Source organism: Delphinapterus leucas, chromosome 11 (assembly GCF_059928025.1).
Source record: "Delphinapterus leucas isolate spDelLeu-1000000601 "Yukka" chromosome 11, BTC_Dleu_Yukka2, whole genome shotgun sequence".
In the NCBI taxonomy this organism is placed as follows: domain Eukaryota; kingdom Metazoa; phylum Chordata; class Mammalia; order Artiodactyla; family Monodontidae; genus Delphinapterus; species Delphinapterus leucas.
This window is the reverse complement of record NC_143139.1, coordinates 26,186,056-26,206,378: the sequence shown is the minus strand read 5'-3', so window position 1 is coordinate 26,206,378 and position 20,323 is coordinate 26,186,056. Positions and strand designations below refer to the sequence as shown.

The window sequence follows — 20,323 nt, the reverse complement described above, 5'->3', positions numbered from 1 at the left end:
ATGTATTTATTTATTTTTGGTTATGTTGGGTCTTCATTGCTGCGAGCGGGCTTTCTCTAGTTGCGGAGAGTGGGGGTTGCTCTTCGTTGCAGTGCACGGGCTTCTCATTGCAGTGGCTTCTCTTGTTGTGGAGCATGGGCTCTAAGGTGTGCGGGCTTCACTAGTTGTGGTGTGTGGGCTTCAGTAGTTGTGGCTCGCGGGCTCTAGAGCGCAGGCTCAGTAGTTGTGGCGCACGGGCTTAGTTGTTCCACAACATGTGGGATCTTCCCGGACCAGGGCTCGAACCCGTGTCCCCTGCATTGGCAGGCGGATTCTTAACCACCGCACCACCAGGGAAGTCCACTAAAATTGTTGGCTTCATGCTTTGATAGTTAAATAATTACAGTATAATTTGGCACCCCCCCCAATTATTTTCAGTAAGGGTGGAAGGTATGTGTGGCTAAGACACCTTTGCCAAACGGGAGGAAATAAAACTATATCTAAATAATTAATAATTTTTATAAAAGTTTGCTTCCATCATCTCCATTTACGTGCTATGTTCCTTTTTTCCTTTGCTCAGGTATCTGACAGTGGTGTGGTTGCGCTTGTTAGTGGACCTTGTGCCAAGAAATTAGAGGTAATTTTAAAATATCTGTAAAGATGATGATTATCTGAATTCACATTATCCTCAGAAATTCTTTTTTAAACCTAGAAGACAACCAGTGCCTTATTCTCAATTAGATATTAACATGGACTTTTTTTTTTTTTTACCTCCACCTCTTTATTCCCAGAGTGAAGAAAAACTGGTTAAAATTAGGAGATAAAGTATACTTTATAATAAATCCCATTTTACTTCCAATAAAAGTTCTTATTCTCCAGAAATTTTAGCTTCTAATACATTTAAAGATAGTCTTATTATGGATGAAAATTTATCAATGTAAAATGACATTCTTTAGAATTTTCACGTCTGGCTGATATTTTTACCAGGACTACTTATTCTCTTGCCAGTGTATTTTTCTTGACATCATATTTATTCTCTTGCCATCATCTTTTTCTGAATCCATGAAGGGATCCAGACTATACCACTGTGGCGTAAAAATTATTTTGATCTGAAGATGTCTGAGAAACAACAAGGGTTAAAAAAAAAAAAAAAGACTTTGTCTTAAACCCCACCTTCCCCCATCTGCCTAAAAGCAGACCATTCCAAAAGAATTCAACTGCCTCAAACCCCCTTTAAGGTAGGCTTCCCATACATGGGGAAGTCAGATGACAAATTGCATTAAATAAACATTGTCACAAGATTATCGTTAAGTCCCATCTATTCTCCTAAAGTTCATTTTGTCTTCCCTAAAAAGTCACCTGTTTTTCTGAGTGTCCTTTCTCCCCCTCCCCTTCCCCTATTAAGATGGTATATAAACTCTAAATTCTAGCCATTTCTTTGAGCCACTTTCTTTGTGATCTTGTGAATAAACTTCATCTTTTCTCTTGCTAATCTTACTGTCAGTTTAATTCGAAGGCTTCCAAAGACAAACAAAAGAGGATAGAGAAAAGATTTTTCCTCTCCAGAAGCCACATTGTGCAGCTGTTTGAAAAGATCTTAAATTAGTGTTCAACCTTTGTATCCAATGACTGATGTGATACCTGTAACCTATTTCTAAATATGAAGAAGACTTTTGTCCCAAGATTTTGTTTTTTTCCTTTTTCAGTTTACAGTGTTTTATTTTGTTTTTACTCATAACTAATATAGCTGTGCTTTTCAACAATAAATCACATCAAATCCTTTTTGGAAGTAAGCTGGCTATAAATGAATTATAAAAGTTAGTAATCACTATTATAATAGAATGGTGGTGCCATGTTTTTGCCAAAATATTTCTGCTTGATTTAATGCTCAAATAGTTTTTTGGTGATATTTATATATTTGCATTCTGCTTGTATTTATGTGTGTACATATGTGTGTATATAAAATAGCATATATATTTTTACAAATCTTTTAATTAAGAAATTCCTTTCTTTAAAATATGAAGTTCCAAATTCCAAATTACATTCTAACTGTAGGGACAATAACTGCCATAATTTTTACTGTTTAAATACTAACATTTGTTGAGCACTTACTACATTCTAGCCTCCATGCTACTGCCTTATATTCATTAGGTTATTCAATTTTTACATTATCCTATAATCACCATCATTTTTTTTAACATTTTTATTGGAGTATAGTTGCTTTACAGTGGTGTGTTAGTCACCATCATTTTTAACAAAGTTCTCAAACAGTTAACCTAGTTTATCACTTCCTAATAAAACCACCAGGAAATTAGTTGTTATGCAGTGGTAGGAAATATACCTACATATTTACTTCAGCTTTATAAAATTAGGAGCACCAACCTAAGCAGACTTAGGAAAAAATCCAGTAACCAATGTGTTGGTCATTGTAGTGTCATTGAATTTTTCACTTTTTCAGTTTTCCAAAGCTTATTTCTGTTAAGTGCCAAAACATTTTAATGGAAATCTTTCTGAAATTTGTTAGAACTTAATTCCTTCCTTAAAGGAATATATTTTAACCTTTGGCTCATAGCATCTTTCTGACTGAAACTGAAATACAGATGTCTTCATCTTTTTAACTGATTCTTCTCTTTTGGGTAACATGTATGCCTGCTATTTATTAGATACCCTGTTTTAATCTGTTGCTTTTAATTTGTTCAATTCTGGAAAATTAAATTACCAATGTTGCTAAATAGTTTATAATTTGAAAATAAATTTGATTAAAAGTCTAAGGACCTCTCTTAAAGATTGACATTTAGTACAAACGTATGCTACAGCGTTTGTTGAATGTCAGGATTGCCTCTGAAATCTCTGTTGATCTGAGTTCTCAGTGAGCATGGACCATTTTGTTCATCACTTTGTTGTCATTTTATCCCCAGGTTTGACTGCAGTTCCAGACACATGGTAGCACCTAATAAATGTTATCATATTCTTAACTTCATATTACAGTCATTTTATAGTTTTCTGTAGTCTTCATGATTAAAAGTTTAATTTGCTGTATAAAATTATTCATTTATTAAACAAATATTTATTGAGTATCTGCTGTGTTCTAGGCACTGGCATATCAAAGAACAAAATCTGTCCATGTTATGTATCACTTTCCTTTAATCATTTTTCTAATGTTGGTAATTCAGATTATTTACAGCTTTTAGCTACTGGAAATATTCATATGTTGGGACATATCACTTTTTTCTTCCATTGCTATAATGAACCCTCCATAATGAAACAAGTGGATCAATAGGTATGAATCCTTTTTTTAATGGTCCCAAATTCAGATTGCTGAATTGTTTCCCATAAAGGTTATGTTGTGAATTCACAGTTTTTGCTAGGACCCCAATTTGCCAGAGTTGAATATTTTCTTTTTTTTAATGCCTTAATATATTTTAAATGAAACCTGACTTGAACACTGTTCCTTCCATCTCTTGTTCTCAGTTGTATTTCATTGTCTGTAGCCTTTGCCAATTCATATCATAGGATGCCTTTGCCAATGTATAATATACAATGCTTTCTGCCTCAATTTTTATGAGTTTTCAGTATATTCAAGTTTCCTTTATTTCTAAGATATGATTAATTATAATATGTACACCAACATAGTATTTCTTTTCTCCTGAAAAGCTGATATTACCATAAGTATACATATCAATTACCACATGAATCTTATTTCCAGAATTGTTAAATTTTTTTAATGTGGGCAAATATACATAAAAATTGCTATTTTAACCATTTTTAGTGTACAGTTCAGTAGAATTAAGTACATTCACATCATTGTGCAGCCATCACCATTAACTATCTCCAGAACTTTTTCATCATCCCAAATTGAAACTCTACCCTTTAAACAATAACTCCCCAAAATCTTCTCCCCCAGCCTCTGGCAACCTCTGTTCTATCTTCTGTCTTTATGAATTTGCCCATTATAATCACATTTTTTTTTTAACCCATTCATCCATTGATATGTTTCCACCTTTTGGCCATTGTGAATACTGCTGCTATGAACATAGGTGTACAGATATCTGTTTGGGTCCCTGCTTTCAATTCTTTTGGGTATATCCCTAGAAGTGAAATAGCTAGATCATATGCTAATTCTATGTATAATTGTTTGAGAAACTGCCATACTGTTTCCATAGCAACTGTATACTTTTACATTCTCACCAGCAATGCAAAAGGGTTCTGAATTAGAACAGTAAACAAAAGATAGATAATGTTTCAAATATATGAAAAAGTATAGAAAGTAATATAACAGACCTGTGGACCAACCACTTGAATTTTAACATTTTCTGCATTTGTTCCAGTTCTTTTTTAAAAAATTATTATATGTTACATCTAAAGCTCCCTCCCCTTATTTATTCCCCCTTTCTTCCTTCAGAGGTAACCACTCTTCTGTGCATCTTTCCTTCCATATTTGGATGCTTCATCTCTCTCTCTATGCATATGTGTGTGTATGTGTATATATATCCATAAATAAGATATTGTATTGTTTTATATGTTTTTAAATAGTACATAATAGTTTCATAGTGTATGTGTTGTTTTACAATTTGCTTTTTTATTCAAAATTATGTTTTAAAATTTTTTCAAGCTTTATTGAGGTTTAATTTACATACAATAAAACTCACCTATTTTAAGTGTACAGTGTGATGAATTTTGGTAATTGTTATACAGCCTTGTAACCACGACCACAGTTAAGTATAGAATATTTCCATCACCCTAAGAGGTTATCTCCCATCCCTTTGCAGTCAGTGCCCTGCTGTGGCCCTCTCCCAAGCAACCACTGATTTTGTCAGTATAGTTTTGCCTTTTCTATACTTTTATATGAATGGAATCATGCAGTAAATTGTCTTTTGGTTTTTTACTTTTTTCTTTTACTTCTTTCACTTGGCATAATGTTTTTGAGATTCACCCATGTTGTTGAACGTGTTAATATTTCATTCCTTTTTTTTTCTGAGTAGTATTCCATAGTCTGGAATATGACACAGTTTGTTCATACATTCACCATTTGATGGACATCCAGGTTGTTCCAATTTTGGACTATTATAAATACTGCTATGGACATTTGCATACAAGTCTTTGTGTAGACATATGGTTTCATTTTGAGGGGGTAAATACCTAGAATGAAATTGCTGGGTCATATAGTTGAGTACATGTTTAGCTTTATAAGATGCTACCATAGTGTTTTCTAAATTGTCTGAACTAACATTATGTTTAAGATTTATGTCTATTAATACAAATAGATATTTTTCATTGTAACTGTTTTATCTTATTACAATATATAAATGAACCACCATTTATTTACCCAGTCTCCACTTCTTTACTATTACAGATAATATTGCAATTGGCATATTTATAAGTTGTTTCCTTACGCACATGTACAAGAGTTTCTCTCTATATAGTGGACATCTGCAGTTGGAATTGCTGGGTTCTGGGGCATACTTACTGTCAGTTTTAATAGATACTGCCAAATTGCCTTATAAAGTGGTTGGGCATTTAACTCTTAAAGGTGCTATACCTTCCAAATTACTACAGAATTTCACTGGTCCTTTCTATAGAGTTTTTCTTGCAAGTTGATATTTGGGTTTTTTGTTATCAGAGTACAGTGTTTCCCAAGCTTTTTCACACTGTTATTATTGTCCTATTTTTCCTTTTGATTATACTTTCTTTATTTTTAAATAGGAGATTCATATGGGATATTGTGTGAATCTGACTGATGAAGCTGTAGAAGCTGTCCTTACTTGCTGTCCTCAGATATGTATATTACTCTTCCATGGATGCCCCCTGGTAACAGGTTAGTATGAGGCTGCTTGGGTTCAAATCTTGGTTTCACCTTTTAATAACTGTGTGACCTTGAGTAAATTACTTAACCCATTCCATTATTCAGTTTCCTCACATTAAGTGGGTATAATGACAGTATCTACCTCATAAACTTGGTCATGATGATTATCTGACAATACTTCATATGGTGCCTAGCACATAGTGAGGGCTCAGTAAATGTTAAGTCATGATGATGATGGCGATGTGGTGATGGCAAATGCTCAGTAAATGTTAACTGCCTTGAGGAGGACGATGGTGGCAGTGGTAGTGGTCATGATATTAAACATTATGCTTTATGAAGTCAAGTTTATAATATTACATCTTTCAAATATGCTAAATGACCTGCTTTTTTTTTCCTAATTTATTTTATTTACTTATTTATTTATTTTTGTCTGTGTTGGGTCTTTGTTGATGTGCACGGGCTTTCTTTAGTTGTGGCGAGCGGGGGCTACTCTTGATTGCGGTGTGTGGGCTTCTCATTGTGGTGACTTCTCTTGTTGTGGAGCACGGGCTCTAGGCGCGCGGGCTTCATTAGTTGTGGCATGCAGGCTCAGTAGTTGTGGCTCGTGGGCTCTAGAGCACAGGCTCAGTAGTTGTGGTGCATGGGCATAGTTGCTCCGCGGCATGTGGGATCTTCCTGGACCAGGGCTCAAACCCGTGTCCCCTGCATTGGCAGGTGGATTCTTAACCACTGCGCCACCAGGGAAGCCCCATAAATGACCTGTTAACTGTAATCTCATCAAGCCGTAGCCATTGAGATTCAGAATCATTTGGCTAATGTGGTACTTCACTAAAGTAGTCACAGCCCTTTTGGCTTGTATAAGAGCCATAATACCCCTTTCACATCACCCCTACAGTGGGTCCCATACCACAACATAACCAGGATCTTATGTGTGAGTCAGTACTTATGCCCAGCCCTTCCAGCTCTTTTTCCTAATTACAGTCTAATAGTTACTATCCTAGAAGTCCTTTTTGTTTGTTTTTGTTTTTGTTTTGCGGTACGGGCCTCTCACTGTTGTGGCCTCTCCCGTTGCGGAGCACAGGCTCCAGATGCGCAGGCTCAGCGGCTATGGCTCGCGGGCCCAGCCACTCCGTGGCATGCAGGATCTTCCCGGACCGGGGCACGAACCCGTGTCCCCTGCATTGGCAGGCGGACTGTCAACCACTGCACCACTAGGGAAGCCCTAGAAGTACTTTTGACATCTTCTGGTTTTTCTTGTGTTTGGACTGCCAATTTAAACTAAGCCTGTAATGGGTTGTATTTGGTTATCAGTGACATCTATAATGAAAACTAAATCTTATTTTAGGCAGACATCTCTCAACACTAAAGCCAAAAGTGATGTTAGAAACTGTTACCAGTGGGTACCTCTAGGGAAGGTTGTGGAGAAACAAGACTAGGAAAAAGCTTTCACCATATACCCGTTTGTCCTTTTGAATTTTGTATCATGTGAATGATTTTACCTATTAAAAATTAGTAATCATAATTTTAAGAAAATAATTTAGAACCAGAAAAATTCATGTGACTGAGTACGGGGAATTGGTACATGTGAACACTATTCTGGGGGTTATGAGAAGGCAGGCAGAGGCTCTCTGGTCATCAAACAAGGCAGAAAATTATATTCTAACAAGTAGGCTATTATTGTAAGGTGGAGGAGACCACAGTATGTGAAATGTAATAACAGCAATTTTGGATAATAGGTCTTTTCAGAATACCAACTAAAAGTATGTAAATCTACTCACTGAGCTATATGTACATTTAATCAATACATTGAACAAGAGAGTGGTACTCACAAAGTGACTCCATTTTCCTCACACTATATTAATTACAGGTTTAATCTAAAGGGCCTAATATTTCCCAAAGCCAAATGAAAATCTCCGACATGTGCCACTGACTTTTCTTATCATTCTCAGATAGTTAAAAGTCTTGTCATTTCATATCACTGAAACCCTCTCATTTCAGCAATTAAAACGTCTTAGACCCACGTAATACTCCAAACAAGTTCAAATTAAAGCTTTTTGCTCCTCCAGTCAGCTCAAGTTTGCTGTAGGTGGAAACGCTGCTGCGGGTAAGGGGACGTTGTTACTCTGTTTTACCACCTTGCGCTTCTCTTCTTCCTTTCCCAGCTTGCCCACCATGGTTTCTGACCCCACAAATGTCAGTACAGGGTGGGACTGCAGTGAGCAGAAGGGAAGGGACGGGAAAGGAAAGTCTAACTTGACTACTACGGCTGTGATCTAGCGGCAGCACTGAGGGCCTGTGGGGAGCTCATCCTGATCCGTGCTCTCTCAAAAGTGGGGCACTTCTGATCTTCCTCAGGGTCCACTTTCTGCCACTCCCCTCATCACTGCATATATCTCCTACATCTACAGTTCTCTTGATTCAAGCAAATGTGTCTCTTCTGGCTAGTAGCTAGCATTTTCTTCCTCTGCACCCAGGCAGCTGGTGGTACACCTTCAGTCTCTTTCTGTTGAGGTTTCCTAGACCATCCAAGTTGCTTTCATGAGCAAACTACAAGGCAACCCATGCCAGCCCACATCTGTCCACAGGAAACAATACTTTAGACAGTAAGAGTGCAGGTTATTTCCCAACTTCAGTCCTCTCTTTAGCCACGTGGACTCTTACCATAGCCTTTTGCTTTTTAGTTTTCTCAGGTCTGATATTAGTGTAATGTGTCTCCCAAGCTCCAAGGGACAAATCAGATTCTCCAACTGATCTCCTTAGAGCCCCCTCTCACTAGGCTTGAAGGCAAGAGCAAGCACCTGCAACCCTCTTTTGACAACTCAAATCATAACTGTCTTCAAAAAAATCCTTTCTTCAATTTCCGGTTTTCCGTCGCTTCCCACTTTAACACTTTTATATCTTTGAATGGATGAGGCACCACGGATTCCAAAATGAGTTTTCAGCCAAGCATTTGCAAATCATGTACAAGTCTGGTATCTCATTTTGGAATGAGAGAGTAGCTGGTACCTCTAGTCCTGGAACCTTAGCTGAAATAGTTAATGTTTTAATGTTCTGTTATATTTGTCTCAGGATAACTTGGCTACATAACATGTTATAAACTCAGCCTTTGCTAATTTTATCTTGATTATCTTTCTGGCTACAATTTGGAAATAGTTAATTGGCATTTTCCCTCTACTTTTAATAGAAGTGAAGACAAACTATACACACAGTCAACCAGAAAAACTTATCCTTAGGCAAACTGCTTCAAACAATCATCAAAGACCCTATAGGTAATGAAATCTTTAGAAGGTACAACCAAAAACTTAAAATTTGAGTACAACAAGGCCAATAATAAAATGCTTAAAGGTGCCTGTATCAATATAGAAATGACTAACAAATATGAATTTTGAAGTCTGGAAAATATGTTGCAGTCATTAGTCAGATTTTTAAAGCAGAAGGCTTTTGAGATAAATTATATAATTACTGAGATCACTGGAAACCAAAGATGTATTATCAGTTGGTGAATTCAAGAGAAATGCCTACCTGGTATGATTATAGATACTAGGAAAACTTAATCCCACTAAATCTTTCCACATCCACATAATGGCTCAGAATACTGAATTTACCAACTATCTTGCTGCTGAGCAACAGCTACATAACCCCCCCTCCTCAGCTCAGTCTTCTGGGAATTCCCTTACCTTACTCCCTTTCTGAGTAAGTGGAAGTTCTGTTGTGAGGGACTCCCCTTCCATGCAAACCTATCAAAGTGCTGCCCAATTAAAGCTCATTGTGTGCTACTGCCACCTTGTGGTCGTATCTTTTTCCTTGCTCTGCCCCACAATCCCTTGATCTCACTAACTACAGTTATATGGTATGGTGTTCTAGAAGACATCAAGGGATAAAGCATAAAACAAAATATGTTTATATGTCCAAATGTTTGGGAAATGCAACATACCACTATAATGAATATTAATTTCTCAAAGGCTCTGAGAAATACTATTGCTAAGAAGCTTAACTTTTTTTATCTAAGTGCCAGGGAGTTAGACGTTTTCCTCTACCCTTTTAGGTTCTTCCGGCTGGTCTAAGAATTAAATTGATAGGAGGCAGATTAAGAGGCGAAAATCAAACAAAAGTTTAATAACATGTATACATGGAAGAGACCCAGGAGAACTGAGTAACTCACCAAAATGGCTGAAACCCTCGCCTTAAATAACATTTTCAGCAGCTAAAGAGGATGTTGGGGGTAGAGGTTTGGGAATTCAAAAGGGAGGAAGGCAATTCACATGAAAGATGAAAAAGCAAATGTTTGGTAAACAAATATTTGTTGGGCCATGCAGCGCAGTTGCGCCATAAAGGTACTCTCACCTCTAGGCCCTGCTGAGTTTCCACCACCACACCTAGCCCATATTCTTGCAGACAACCTCTGGCGATAACTTGATCTATACTTCTTTTAGGCAGTAAGGAGGAAGGTCAAAATTTCTTCTTGAGTCTTTTGGTCCTTGATTGTTATCAGCTTGAAATAATCCTCATGCCAAAGAGACATTTTGGGGTGGCACGTTTTGCTCCCCCACCCAAGCATTTCCCACATATTTTTTAACACAGAATAATTCATGTATTATTATTTTGATCCCTCCTTTCACAGAAGAGGAAAGTGAGAAACTGAAATGGTATTTGTCCATTGTGACATAGTTTTTAATAACACTGCTAAAATTAAACAAAAATCTCAAGATAAAGTGAAATGAGCACCAATCCCTAGTCTCCTACCATCTCTCCAAAACACTGAATAACTTAACTTCTGTAGACCTCAACTTTTCCTTACATATAAATGTCAGTCATAAAATTGGGTGATCTGATAATAATATAAGAGTTCACATACAATGGCTTTTACCGATAAAGGTTCTTAAAGATAAAAAAAGCTGAAGTTTTTCAACTACCCAGATCACCTCTACTCTTCCTGCTTTCCCGTCAGCATCTACCATTGTATATTTTTGCTACCATCATTGAATGAAAATAAAGTGGACTAATATATTCACCATATATATATATATATATATATATATATATATATATGTTTTGTTTGTTTGTTTGTTTGTTTTTGCGGTACGCGGGCCTCTCACCGTTGTGGCCTCTCCCGTTGCGGAGCACAGGCTCAGGACATGCAGGCTCAGCGGCCGTGGCTCACGGGCCCAGCCGCTCCGCGGCATGTGGGATCTTCCCGGACCAGGGCACGAACCCGTGTCCCCTGCATCGGCAGGCGGACTCTCAACCACTGCACCACCAGGGAAGCCCTCACCTTATATTTATTTGTTAATTTCTCTTCTTTCCAGAAAAGACAAATGCTTTTTTTTTTGCCTGATAAATGTTCTTTCTTCTTTCATGACACCTTATATGTTTCCTCTTACGTATTCATGTGATTGCTCACATCTGACTAGATAAGACAATAATGATACATATTCTATAAAAAGAATGTATGTATATCATATGTTTGTGCAATTCTAGTGTTATGTTATCCTCAAAGCAACCTGACCCCCAAATTGGCAGTGTCAACTGTAGTTACTCATCAGATTCCCTGAATTAATAGGTTTATCTTCTCCACTGTAAGTTTTTATAAAATTTCTTAACATTACAATCAGACTGTAAGCAAAACTCCACATTATAAATTAAATCTTGAAACTGTTAGAAGCACTCTGATTTTATTTCTGCAGAAGAGACCAAAAACCTAAGCTGCTATTTAAAATACTGTAGATCACAGACATTATGGAAACAGAAAATAATTTTTAAATGTATTAAATTATTCTAATTTAAATTATGTCTGCAATGATTTTCAGTAATTTCAACTCACACAGTTTTATTAATCTCCTACAATGGACATGCATTTCAGTTTCTATCATTATCTAGACGTGTTTCACAGTAATCACAGGCATCTAAGTTTAGGTTTTAGAAGGGCAATGAAGCAATTAGCACTAGAGTCCTTATGTTTACATTGAAAGGCAGGAAAACCCAACAGGAAATCTGCCACTTTGATTTAATCGACTCAAATTTTAGTGATATCAGAGGATTTGTTTGATTCAAGGATCAGCTTGATTACTTTACAAGCAAGTTCTTTACTTAGATTCCTGGATAATAAATATGTCAAGATTTACCACAAAGAGACAAGTGGTTTGCTTCAGAGTTTCCCTGTAATTAAAGCTGATTCCTTGCTTCAAGGACAACTACTTTTTAAATTTCGTATATTTTATTTTCTAAATCCTATATTATTTTCTTTCCTTATCATTATTTATTCATACATTACTAATCCAGAATTACGAAACTTCTTTATGCCATACACTGTAGTGATGCATCAGAACCTTGATCATTGTTTGTAAAAATGTGTCCAGCCTCACTTTTTTCACTGTGTATTCTATAAAAATGTCTAAATTACATTTTCCTTAATCATTTGAAAAACTTAGTTTGTTAACTTATATTTCCCATAGTTTCTTCTTTTTCTTGGGGCTCCAAAACCTCCCATAATGAACCTCTTTCAAAAAGTGGTCTCCAACTACATTAGTCAGAGATTTTTAGAAAGATGGCAAAAGCTTCCTTAGAAGTCATCTACACAACTCCCTTGTTTTAAAAATAAGGGAACAGAGATACAATGAATTTAGGTGGCTTGCCCCAAATCTTAGAAATAGTTAATAGTAGAACTGGAAGTATAAACCTAAATCACCTAATCCACAGTTTCTACTTCTTTCCCCAGTAGAGCAATTTCCTAAGCCTTTGGTGTCAAGTGGTTTCACTATTAGTAGAAAAGGGAAGGAAGTAGGAGAGTGACATCAAGCATCAGTAGTGTGATTGGTATAAACGACCTTTAGAGTCTTTTTCAGTCCTGAGAGTCTGTGTTTTGGTGAGTGGCAGAATAAGCCACCCCAAAATATGCCTCTTTAGCATAAGGAGTATTTTAAGCTAATTTTTCGCAGACACTGGAGGAGCTCTGAAAGCAGTAGAAGTTACCCTTTTGTCAGGAAAATATACATTTATAAAGGAAATCTCCATTTGTAAAGTGTCTCCCTCTCTGTACTAAGAAGGGAAGGGTGACTCTAAATCAGAATCATATTCAGTGGAGAAGGCACTGACTTAAATCTGTATAGTGAGTCTTACTGTTACCAAACCAAAATCAGGTCTCCTTGCTCCATGTGCAGCAAAGCCAATCTACTGACACCGGGTTGTGGTGCAGGGTGCAAGCAAGGAGAAAGGACAGCTGATGCTCAAAAGACTGGAACTCCCTGATGGCTTTCAGTCAAGGGTTTTGAAGGCAACGTTAGGGATGAGGGTCACAGGGTGTGCGATCAGCTTGTGGACATTTTTCTGATTGGTTGGTGGTGAAATAACAGGGTGATGTTCTGGGAATCTTAATCATCAATCTCCTGGTTCCAGTCAGTCTGGGGTCTGTGTGCTGGTGGTCAGCATGTAGTCAACATCCTTCACCTGGTTGGGGGGGGCGGGTCCTAGTTTCTGCAGAACAACTCAAAGATATGTCAGATTGTTATCTCTATCCCTTCAGGAGGAACTAGGAGTCCTGTGACTCCATTGTTCAAGCTATTATTACTTTTCTTGTTTGCCTGCTTTCTTTGTTTCTACATTTTCTACTTCTCTAATCATTAACTGTTTGAGTCTGCTCTTTGGAACTTGGGGAAGGCCTAGGAGACAAAAGCTTTTTCTGCAAACAGGAAGTGGGAGACATGGAGGGGCTTGTACCCAGGAGGGCCCAGCAGGGTCCTGCCTGGTTTCATTACCCTTGTTTACTACGCTTTTCCTGGTAACTTCCCATAACCGGTCTCCCCACAACACCAAAATCTTTCTTTTGTCTTTAGCTGAAGATGGTATTTAAGGTGGTGGCTTGGGCCCTCTCAGGGAGTTTACTCATTTTTCCTGGGTATCTCCCATGTATACATGAAGTATACTTGTTGATAAACTTCTGTTTGTTTTTCTCTTGTCTGTCTTTGGTCACAGGGGATCTCAGCCAAGAACTCAGAAGGGTAAAGAGAAAATTATTCTTCCTCCTCCACAATTTCTACAGAGTATTCTGGCAAGAGATATGAAATACTTAGAGACCCCACAGTTTCTCCCTATAGCGTAATAAACTTACAGGCATCGAATATTCCTACTATTGACTCACTGCTCTAAATACTGTATACTTTTATGGGGAAAAGAAAAGCTGCCTGAGGAGACTTTGAGTAATGTAATACTGCCCTCTAGCATCCAGTTTTTAAAATTACATAAAAATATACTGTATGCTCACAACTAGAGGGAAAAGTGTTTTTCTATTTATGTACAATAATAAATTCCTACAGAAGAGTGACAAATATAGTCAGAAAACAAATATTTACATATAATATTTGATAATATATTCATAACTAGTAAAAATGCCAAAATAGTCTTAGAAACACCAGCTAAAGTGAAATTGGGAAGTACACGTTTCCAATTTTGTTCTTTTTCAAAACTGTGTTGGCTCTTCTGGGTCCCTTGAATTCCTATGTAAATGTTAGAATCGTTTTGTCAATTTCTTTTTAAAAAGTTTGCTGGAATTTTGCTAGGGATTGCATTGAATCTGTAGTCAGTTTGGGGAGTACTGCCATCTTAATACTAAGTCTTCTAATCTATGAACATGGACATCTTTCCATTTATTAGATCTTCTTTGATTTCCTTCAACAATGTTTTGTAGTTTTCAGAGTATAAGTTTTTCATTTCTTTTGTTAAACGTATTCCTAAGTATTTTATTCTTTTTTTTTTTTTTTTTTTTCGGTACACGGGCCTCCCACTGTTGTGGCCTCTCCCGTTGCGGAGCACAGGCTCCGGACACGCAGGCTCAGCGGCCGTGGCTCACGGGCCCAGCCACTCCGCTGCATGTGGGATCTTCCCGGGCCAGGGCACAAACCCGTGTCCAGGCGGACTCTCAACCACTGCGCCACCAGGGAAGCCCTATTTTATTCTTTTTGATGGTAATGTAGATGAAATTATTTTCTTAATTTCATTTTGTAACGGAACCCAGGTTTGGCTGCTTGCCACTAATATGCCAATAATTCAAGAGGCAACTGTCAGTAGAAAAGAAAGGTGCTTTGGGACTTCCCTGGTGGCGCAGTGGTTAAGAATCTGCCTGCCGGGCTTCCCTGGTGGCGTAGTGGTTGAGAGTCCGCCTGCCGATGCAGGGGACACGGGTTCGTGCCCCGGTCCAGGAAGATCCCACATGCCGCGGAGTGGCTGGGCCCGTGAGCCATGGCCGCTGAGCCTGCGCGTCCAGAGCCTGTGCGCCACAACAGTGAGAGGCCCGCGTACCGCAAAAAAAAAAAAAAAGAATCTGCCTGCCAATGCAGGGGACATGGGTTCGAGCCCTGGTCCGGGAAGATCCCACATGCCGTGGAGCAACTAAGCCCGTGCGCCACAACTACTGAACCTGTGCTCTAGGGTCCGCGAGCCACAACTGCTGAAGCCCATGCACCTAGAGCCTGTGCTCTGCAACAAAGAGAAGCCACCTCTATGAAAAGCCCGCACACCACAAGGAAGAGTAGCCCCCTCTCACCGCAACTAGAGAAAGCCCACCTGCAGCAACAAAGACCCAACACAGCCAAAAATAAATAAATAATAGAAAAAATAAAAAGATATCACCATTAAGAAAAAAAAAGGTGTTTTAATCAGAAAAGACAGGGTGATTCCCTGGCGGTCCCGTGGTTAGGACTCTGTGCTTTCACTGCCAAGGATCCGGGTTCAATCTCTGCTCGGGGAACTAAGATCCTGCAAGCCACACGATGTGACCAAAAATAAGAAGAAGAAGAAGAAAGATAAAGAAAAGATAGCAATCTGGGGAGATGGTAAACTCATGTCCAGAGACCAACTCCAAAGATTCTGCTCAGCCATGAGAGTTTTTAAATGGAAAAATGGGGGAAAGAATCTCATTGAATCATTGAGGCATGAGGTTGGGTTTTGCATCATTCTCCATTGAGTGCAGACTGGCTGACTCTTTCTTCAGAGAGAAGAAAGCCTTGCCTGCATGGTCTGCCTGTAGGATTGCTAAGGGAGCTGTTGCGGGTAGAAAGCAAGTCACTTTTTTAACTGCTTAATTCTTCATACTTACTTCTTTTTGTCTAGGAAAAGAATCAACAGGTTAGACAAGGCATGATGTGCGTTCAGGAGAGCATAAGTCAGGAGTTAGTTTCAATTGCTTAGTGATCTCATTTCTATAATTAGGTTCTTTTAAGGTTAGAGGGGAACCCAAATGGGCAAACAGGAAAAGGACAAAGAGCTGCTTTTAATTTTTGGATTGTTCATTGTGTAGAAATAAATTGATTTTTGTATATTGATCTTGTGCCCTGCAACCTTGCTGAAATCATTTATTAGTTCTAATTTTTAGTGGATTCCTTAGTACCATATTACCTAACTACAAATAAAGAGTTTTACTTTTTCCTTTCCAACATGGATGCCTTTTCTTTTTCTTCCCTAATTTCCATGGCTAGAACCTCCAGTGCAGTGTTGCATAAAAGTGGCAAAAGGAGAAATCCTTATCTTTTTTTTTTTTTTTTTTGGCGGTACGCAGGCCTCTCACTGTTGTGGCCTCTTCCGTTGCGGAACACAGGCTCCGGATGTGCAGGCTCAGCGGCCATGGCTCACGGGCCCAGCTGCTCCGCGGTATGTGGGATCTTCCCGGACTGGGGCGCAAACCCGTGTCCCCTGCATCGGCAGGCGGACTCTCAACCACTGCACCACCAGGGAAGCCCCAGGGAAATCCTTATCTTTGTTCCCGATCTTAGGGGGAAATTATTTAGTCTCTCACCATTAGGGGTGATGTTAGTGGTGGGTTTTTCATAGATGCCCTTTATCAGGTTGAGGAAGTTCCTTTCTGTTTCTGGTTTGTTGAATGTTTTTATCATGAATGTTGGATTTTATAAAATGCCTTTTCTGTGTCTATTGAAATGATCATGTCGTTTTTGTCCTTTATTCTATTAATATGGGTGCCATAGGCAGAAATATGCCCCCACCCAAAGATGTCCATGTTCTAATGCTCAGAACCTACAAGTATATTGACCTTAAAATAGGGAGATTATCCTGGATTATCCAGGTGGGCCCAATGTAATCATAAGGGTCTTTAAAAGTAGAAGAGGGAGACAGAAGGAGAACCATAGAGATGGCAGCATAAGAAAGACTTTGTCCAATGTTGCTCACTTTGAATATGGAGGAATTCAAGGAATGTGGTGGCCTTTAGAAACTGGAAGAGTCAGGGAGGTGGATTCTCCCCTAGAGCCTCCAAAAAGAACTCTAAGCTCCTAATACCTGCTTTTAGCCCAGGAAGGCCCATTTTGAAATTCTGACCTTCAAAACTGTACAATAATAAATTTGTGTTGTTTTAAGCCATTAAGGTTGTGGTTATTTGTTACAGCAGCAAGAGGAAACTAATACAGTGTACTACATTAATTGATTTCCAGATGTTAAACTAACCTTGCATTCCTGGGGTAAATTCCAGTTGATCATGGCATGTAACCCTTTCTGTGTTGCTAGATTTGGTTCGCTTGTGTTTTATTAAGGATTTTTGAGTACATGTTCATAAAAAATATTGGTCTGTTGTTTTTTGTGTATGTGATGTTTTTGTCTGGCTTTGGTGTCAAGGTAATACTGACCTCATAGAGTAAGTTGGAAAGTGTTCCTCCCTTTTCTATTAGTATAACCACTACAGCTTTGTTACAGTTGCTGTCTGCATGATATATCTTTCTCCATCCCTTTACTTTCAACCTATTTGAAACCTGTCCTTAATCTAGATCTCCTGTAATAACAGACTTCCTCTATAATAACTGATATTTTTTATGACAATGAAAACTGCGCATTTGTTATATTTTTAGCTGCTTTTAAAAAAATTACCTGCTGAAGTAAACCTTTGTTTTCACAACTATAACTTCTTGTTTCCAAACACTCTCTAGTTCTCTTTCTTGCACTAAATCTTTAATGTTTTGGCTTATTTTTGTTTTACTTAAAATAAAACTTAGTAACCATGTGTTGGGCCTGCTTTTTTTCCTAGTGGTCTACGAAATCTTTAAGTCTGAGAACGACTAAACTAGAAATTTCCCAAGACTAGGTTAGAGATATGTTATACACACAACATAGGTTGTATCTATGGAACAAGTTTATTAAACTCCTGAATAATTTTTAAAGTAATAAAATTTTAGCAGTATTTTTGCATTAAAGCATTAAAAGCATTAAAAGATACTATAAAACTGACTTTGCAAAAGATATGTAAACTATATTAAAATCACTGCTATATATTGTGAATAATTGAAAACCATCTAAATGTCCAGTCATACAGATTGGTTAAATTACAAGGAATTCATGTAATAGTTATCTATTTAAAATCATGTTTTATAAATATTATATGACATGGAAAAATGTTCAACTACAGGTCAAGTTGTCCTGTTTTAGTAACTACTCTGTCCCCTAACCCTCATGGGCATGTTGCAGCTTCCCAAGGTGTTTTACCATACCTGTTGGCTTTCTTTAATCATGTTTTCTTTAATCACTCCTTTGTAGTTAAAACCTGTTCAAGCACCCTAGTTTAGTGTGTCATCTACTTCCTGCCAGGACCCTGAGAAACTTTAACCCTATTACTCTCTGGTTGGTGAAATTAAGATGAAATTACAGAGAAAACAGTAAATACCTGTTTTTTAGAAGTATTACTATGATATGTTTACTGCAGCTAATAATAGTGATGGTTACCACTAATTAAATGTATTTTTAGCTTATAGTATGCTTTATATATCATCTCATTTAATCCTTTAAATAACCCTATGAGATATAATAGTTATCATCATCCCCAGTTTATACATGAGGACACATTCAATATCTTTGATTACTGTGAATTAATATATTGTCATTGTTTTCTTTTGTAGATCATTCACGAGAAGTCTTGGAGCAATTAGCAGGCCCAAACAAACTAAAGCAAGTGACGTGGACTGTATATTGATGCTTATTGAAGCTTATCAAAGCTATGATCTTCATACAACTTTCCCAGGAAACAACGCTCTAGAGATTGGCTTTCCAATAATATGATTTATGCTTTGAAGTTAACCAGGCTCTTAAACATTTTAATAGTGCTGTTATTTCTAAGTTTGTTTGAGGAGTGATTGTTCTTGAAATGACAATCCTAGCATGCCCTCTGATGTATTTGGGGAGGGTATTGTGTTTGTTTCTTTAATAGCAAAGTTTTAAATTACCTGTTTTCCCTGGAAATTTCCTTCTCCTACCTAGATATTTGAGCTGCTGTAAGAGAAATTTACCAATATGGATAAACATTAGGAGAATTCTAAGTAAAGGTATTTCTAAAAGCATTAATTACCTACCTAGCTATTTTTTGGCTGCTACCTTCCAAATTATTTAAATGTCCACTGGCCAGAAAGCAAAGCTGAACATCAGGCCTGTAACTTCTTCACAGAATTTATTATTTCAATGAAACAAAGGAATATAATAGTTTAATGTCATAATCCAGGACATCATATACCTTAGCCATTCAGCATATGAATGTTACTGAGTATGGCTACTTTTCCCAAATACATGCTATTCATCTACAAACTTTCGTCCTTAAAAACTGCAGTCAAGAATGTGTAAGAATGCGTAAACACGAAATGTCATCACAGAGGTTGTATCCTGAAGCTCTACTGGTTTCACATTGTGAAATAAACACACAGGTCTTAGTTTTCAAATGAAATGTATTACTCTCTATAATCACAAAATTCTCTGAAGTATACTGTGCTTAAACTACCCCCAAATTCAGCATATTCCCTGTGCCATGAGCCTGTCTCAGTCGGACTTTTCTAAAGATTTCCTATTTTAACTGTGATGTAGTGAATAACAGGGAAAGTGTGGTATGGTAGATTTCTTGTATATGTTTAGAAGGAAGGGTTTACATATTCAACTCTACTCCTTGTCCTTACTATTAACTACTTTATAAATGTGATATGTTTATAGCGTAGATAACATATATTGCCACTGCAAAGGTGGTTCATATGTATATATGTGTAAAATGGGTAAGGCCTGTTCCATCTATGAAATTTTTCTGAAGACAAATTCAGTAAGATTTAATATTGAACACCTAACCAAGTCAATAGCTTTTTCCGCTTTGGGGGAAACTAGTTTCAAGATCTAAGGTATCAGGTTTGTAGAGTCTATAAAGGACTCATCATCCTAAAGCCGTTTGCAGCTTGACCTTCTTTTTTTATACTGCTAGTTACCTTAGCTGTTTCTCGGCACTCTGTTTAAAATTTGGGTCTCCCATCCCTATCCTACCTATCCCTGTCACCCTTATCTGTCACTCTAGACTCTATTTTTCCCCTTGCCACCTGTCACCATCTGACATGTTTTATTTTTTATTTGTTATCTGTCTCCCCACCCTAGTATATAAGCTTCATGAAGACAAATTATTTCTCTTTTTTTCACTGCTGTATCTCCAATACCTAGAACAGTGTCTGGTACATAATAAGCACCCAAGTATTTGTTGAATGAATAGACAAGAAAATAAATAAAAGTAATACCCATACTTCAAGTTTCTGG

General features: G+C 37.6%; 1 protein-coding gene across 4 annotated transcripts in view; it reads left to right on the top strand.

Annotated features, from left to right (window-relative positions):
• Positions 1–20,309, top strand: part of AMN1 (antagonist of mitotic exit network 1 homolog) — a 63,995-nt gene extending 43,686 nt beyond the window's left edge. For 3 of the 4 annotated variants that reach the window (XM_089920470.1, XM_089920468.1, XM_089920469.1), the window contains 4 exons: positions 560–616; positions 5,683–5,794; positions 16,329–16,420; positions 18,667–20,309. In XM_089920470.1, the coding sequence (XP_089776596.1) occupies positions 560–616; positions 5,683–5,794; positions 16,329–16,420; positions 18,667–18,696 (291 nt within the window). In that variant the 3' untranslated portion in view covers positions 18,697–20,309. The remainder of the gene's footprint in view (positions 1–559; positions 617–5,682; positions 5,795–16,328; positions 16,421–18,666) is intronic. The other variant, XM_022577907.3, reaches the window with a different exon arrangement.
• The last annotated feature ends 14 nt before the right edge of the window (positions 20,310–20,323 follow it).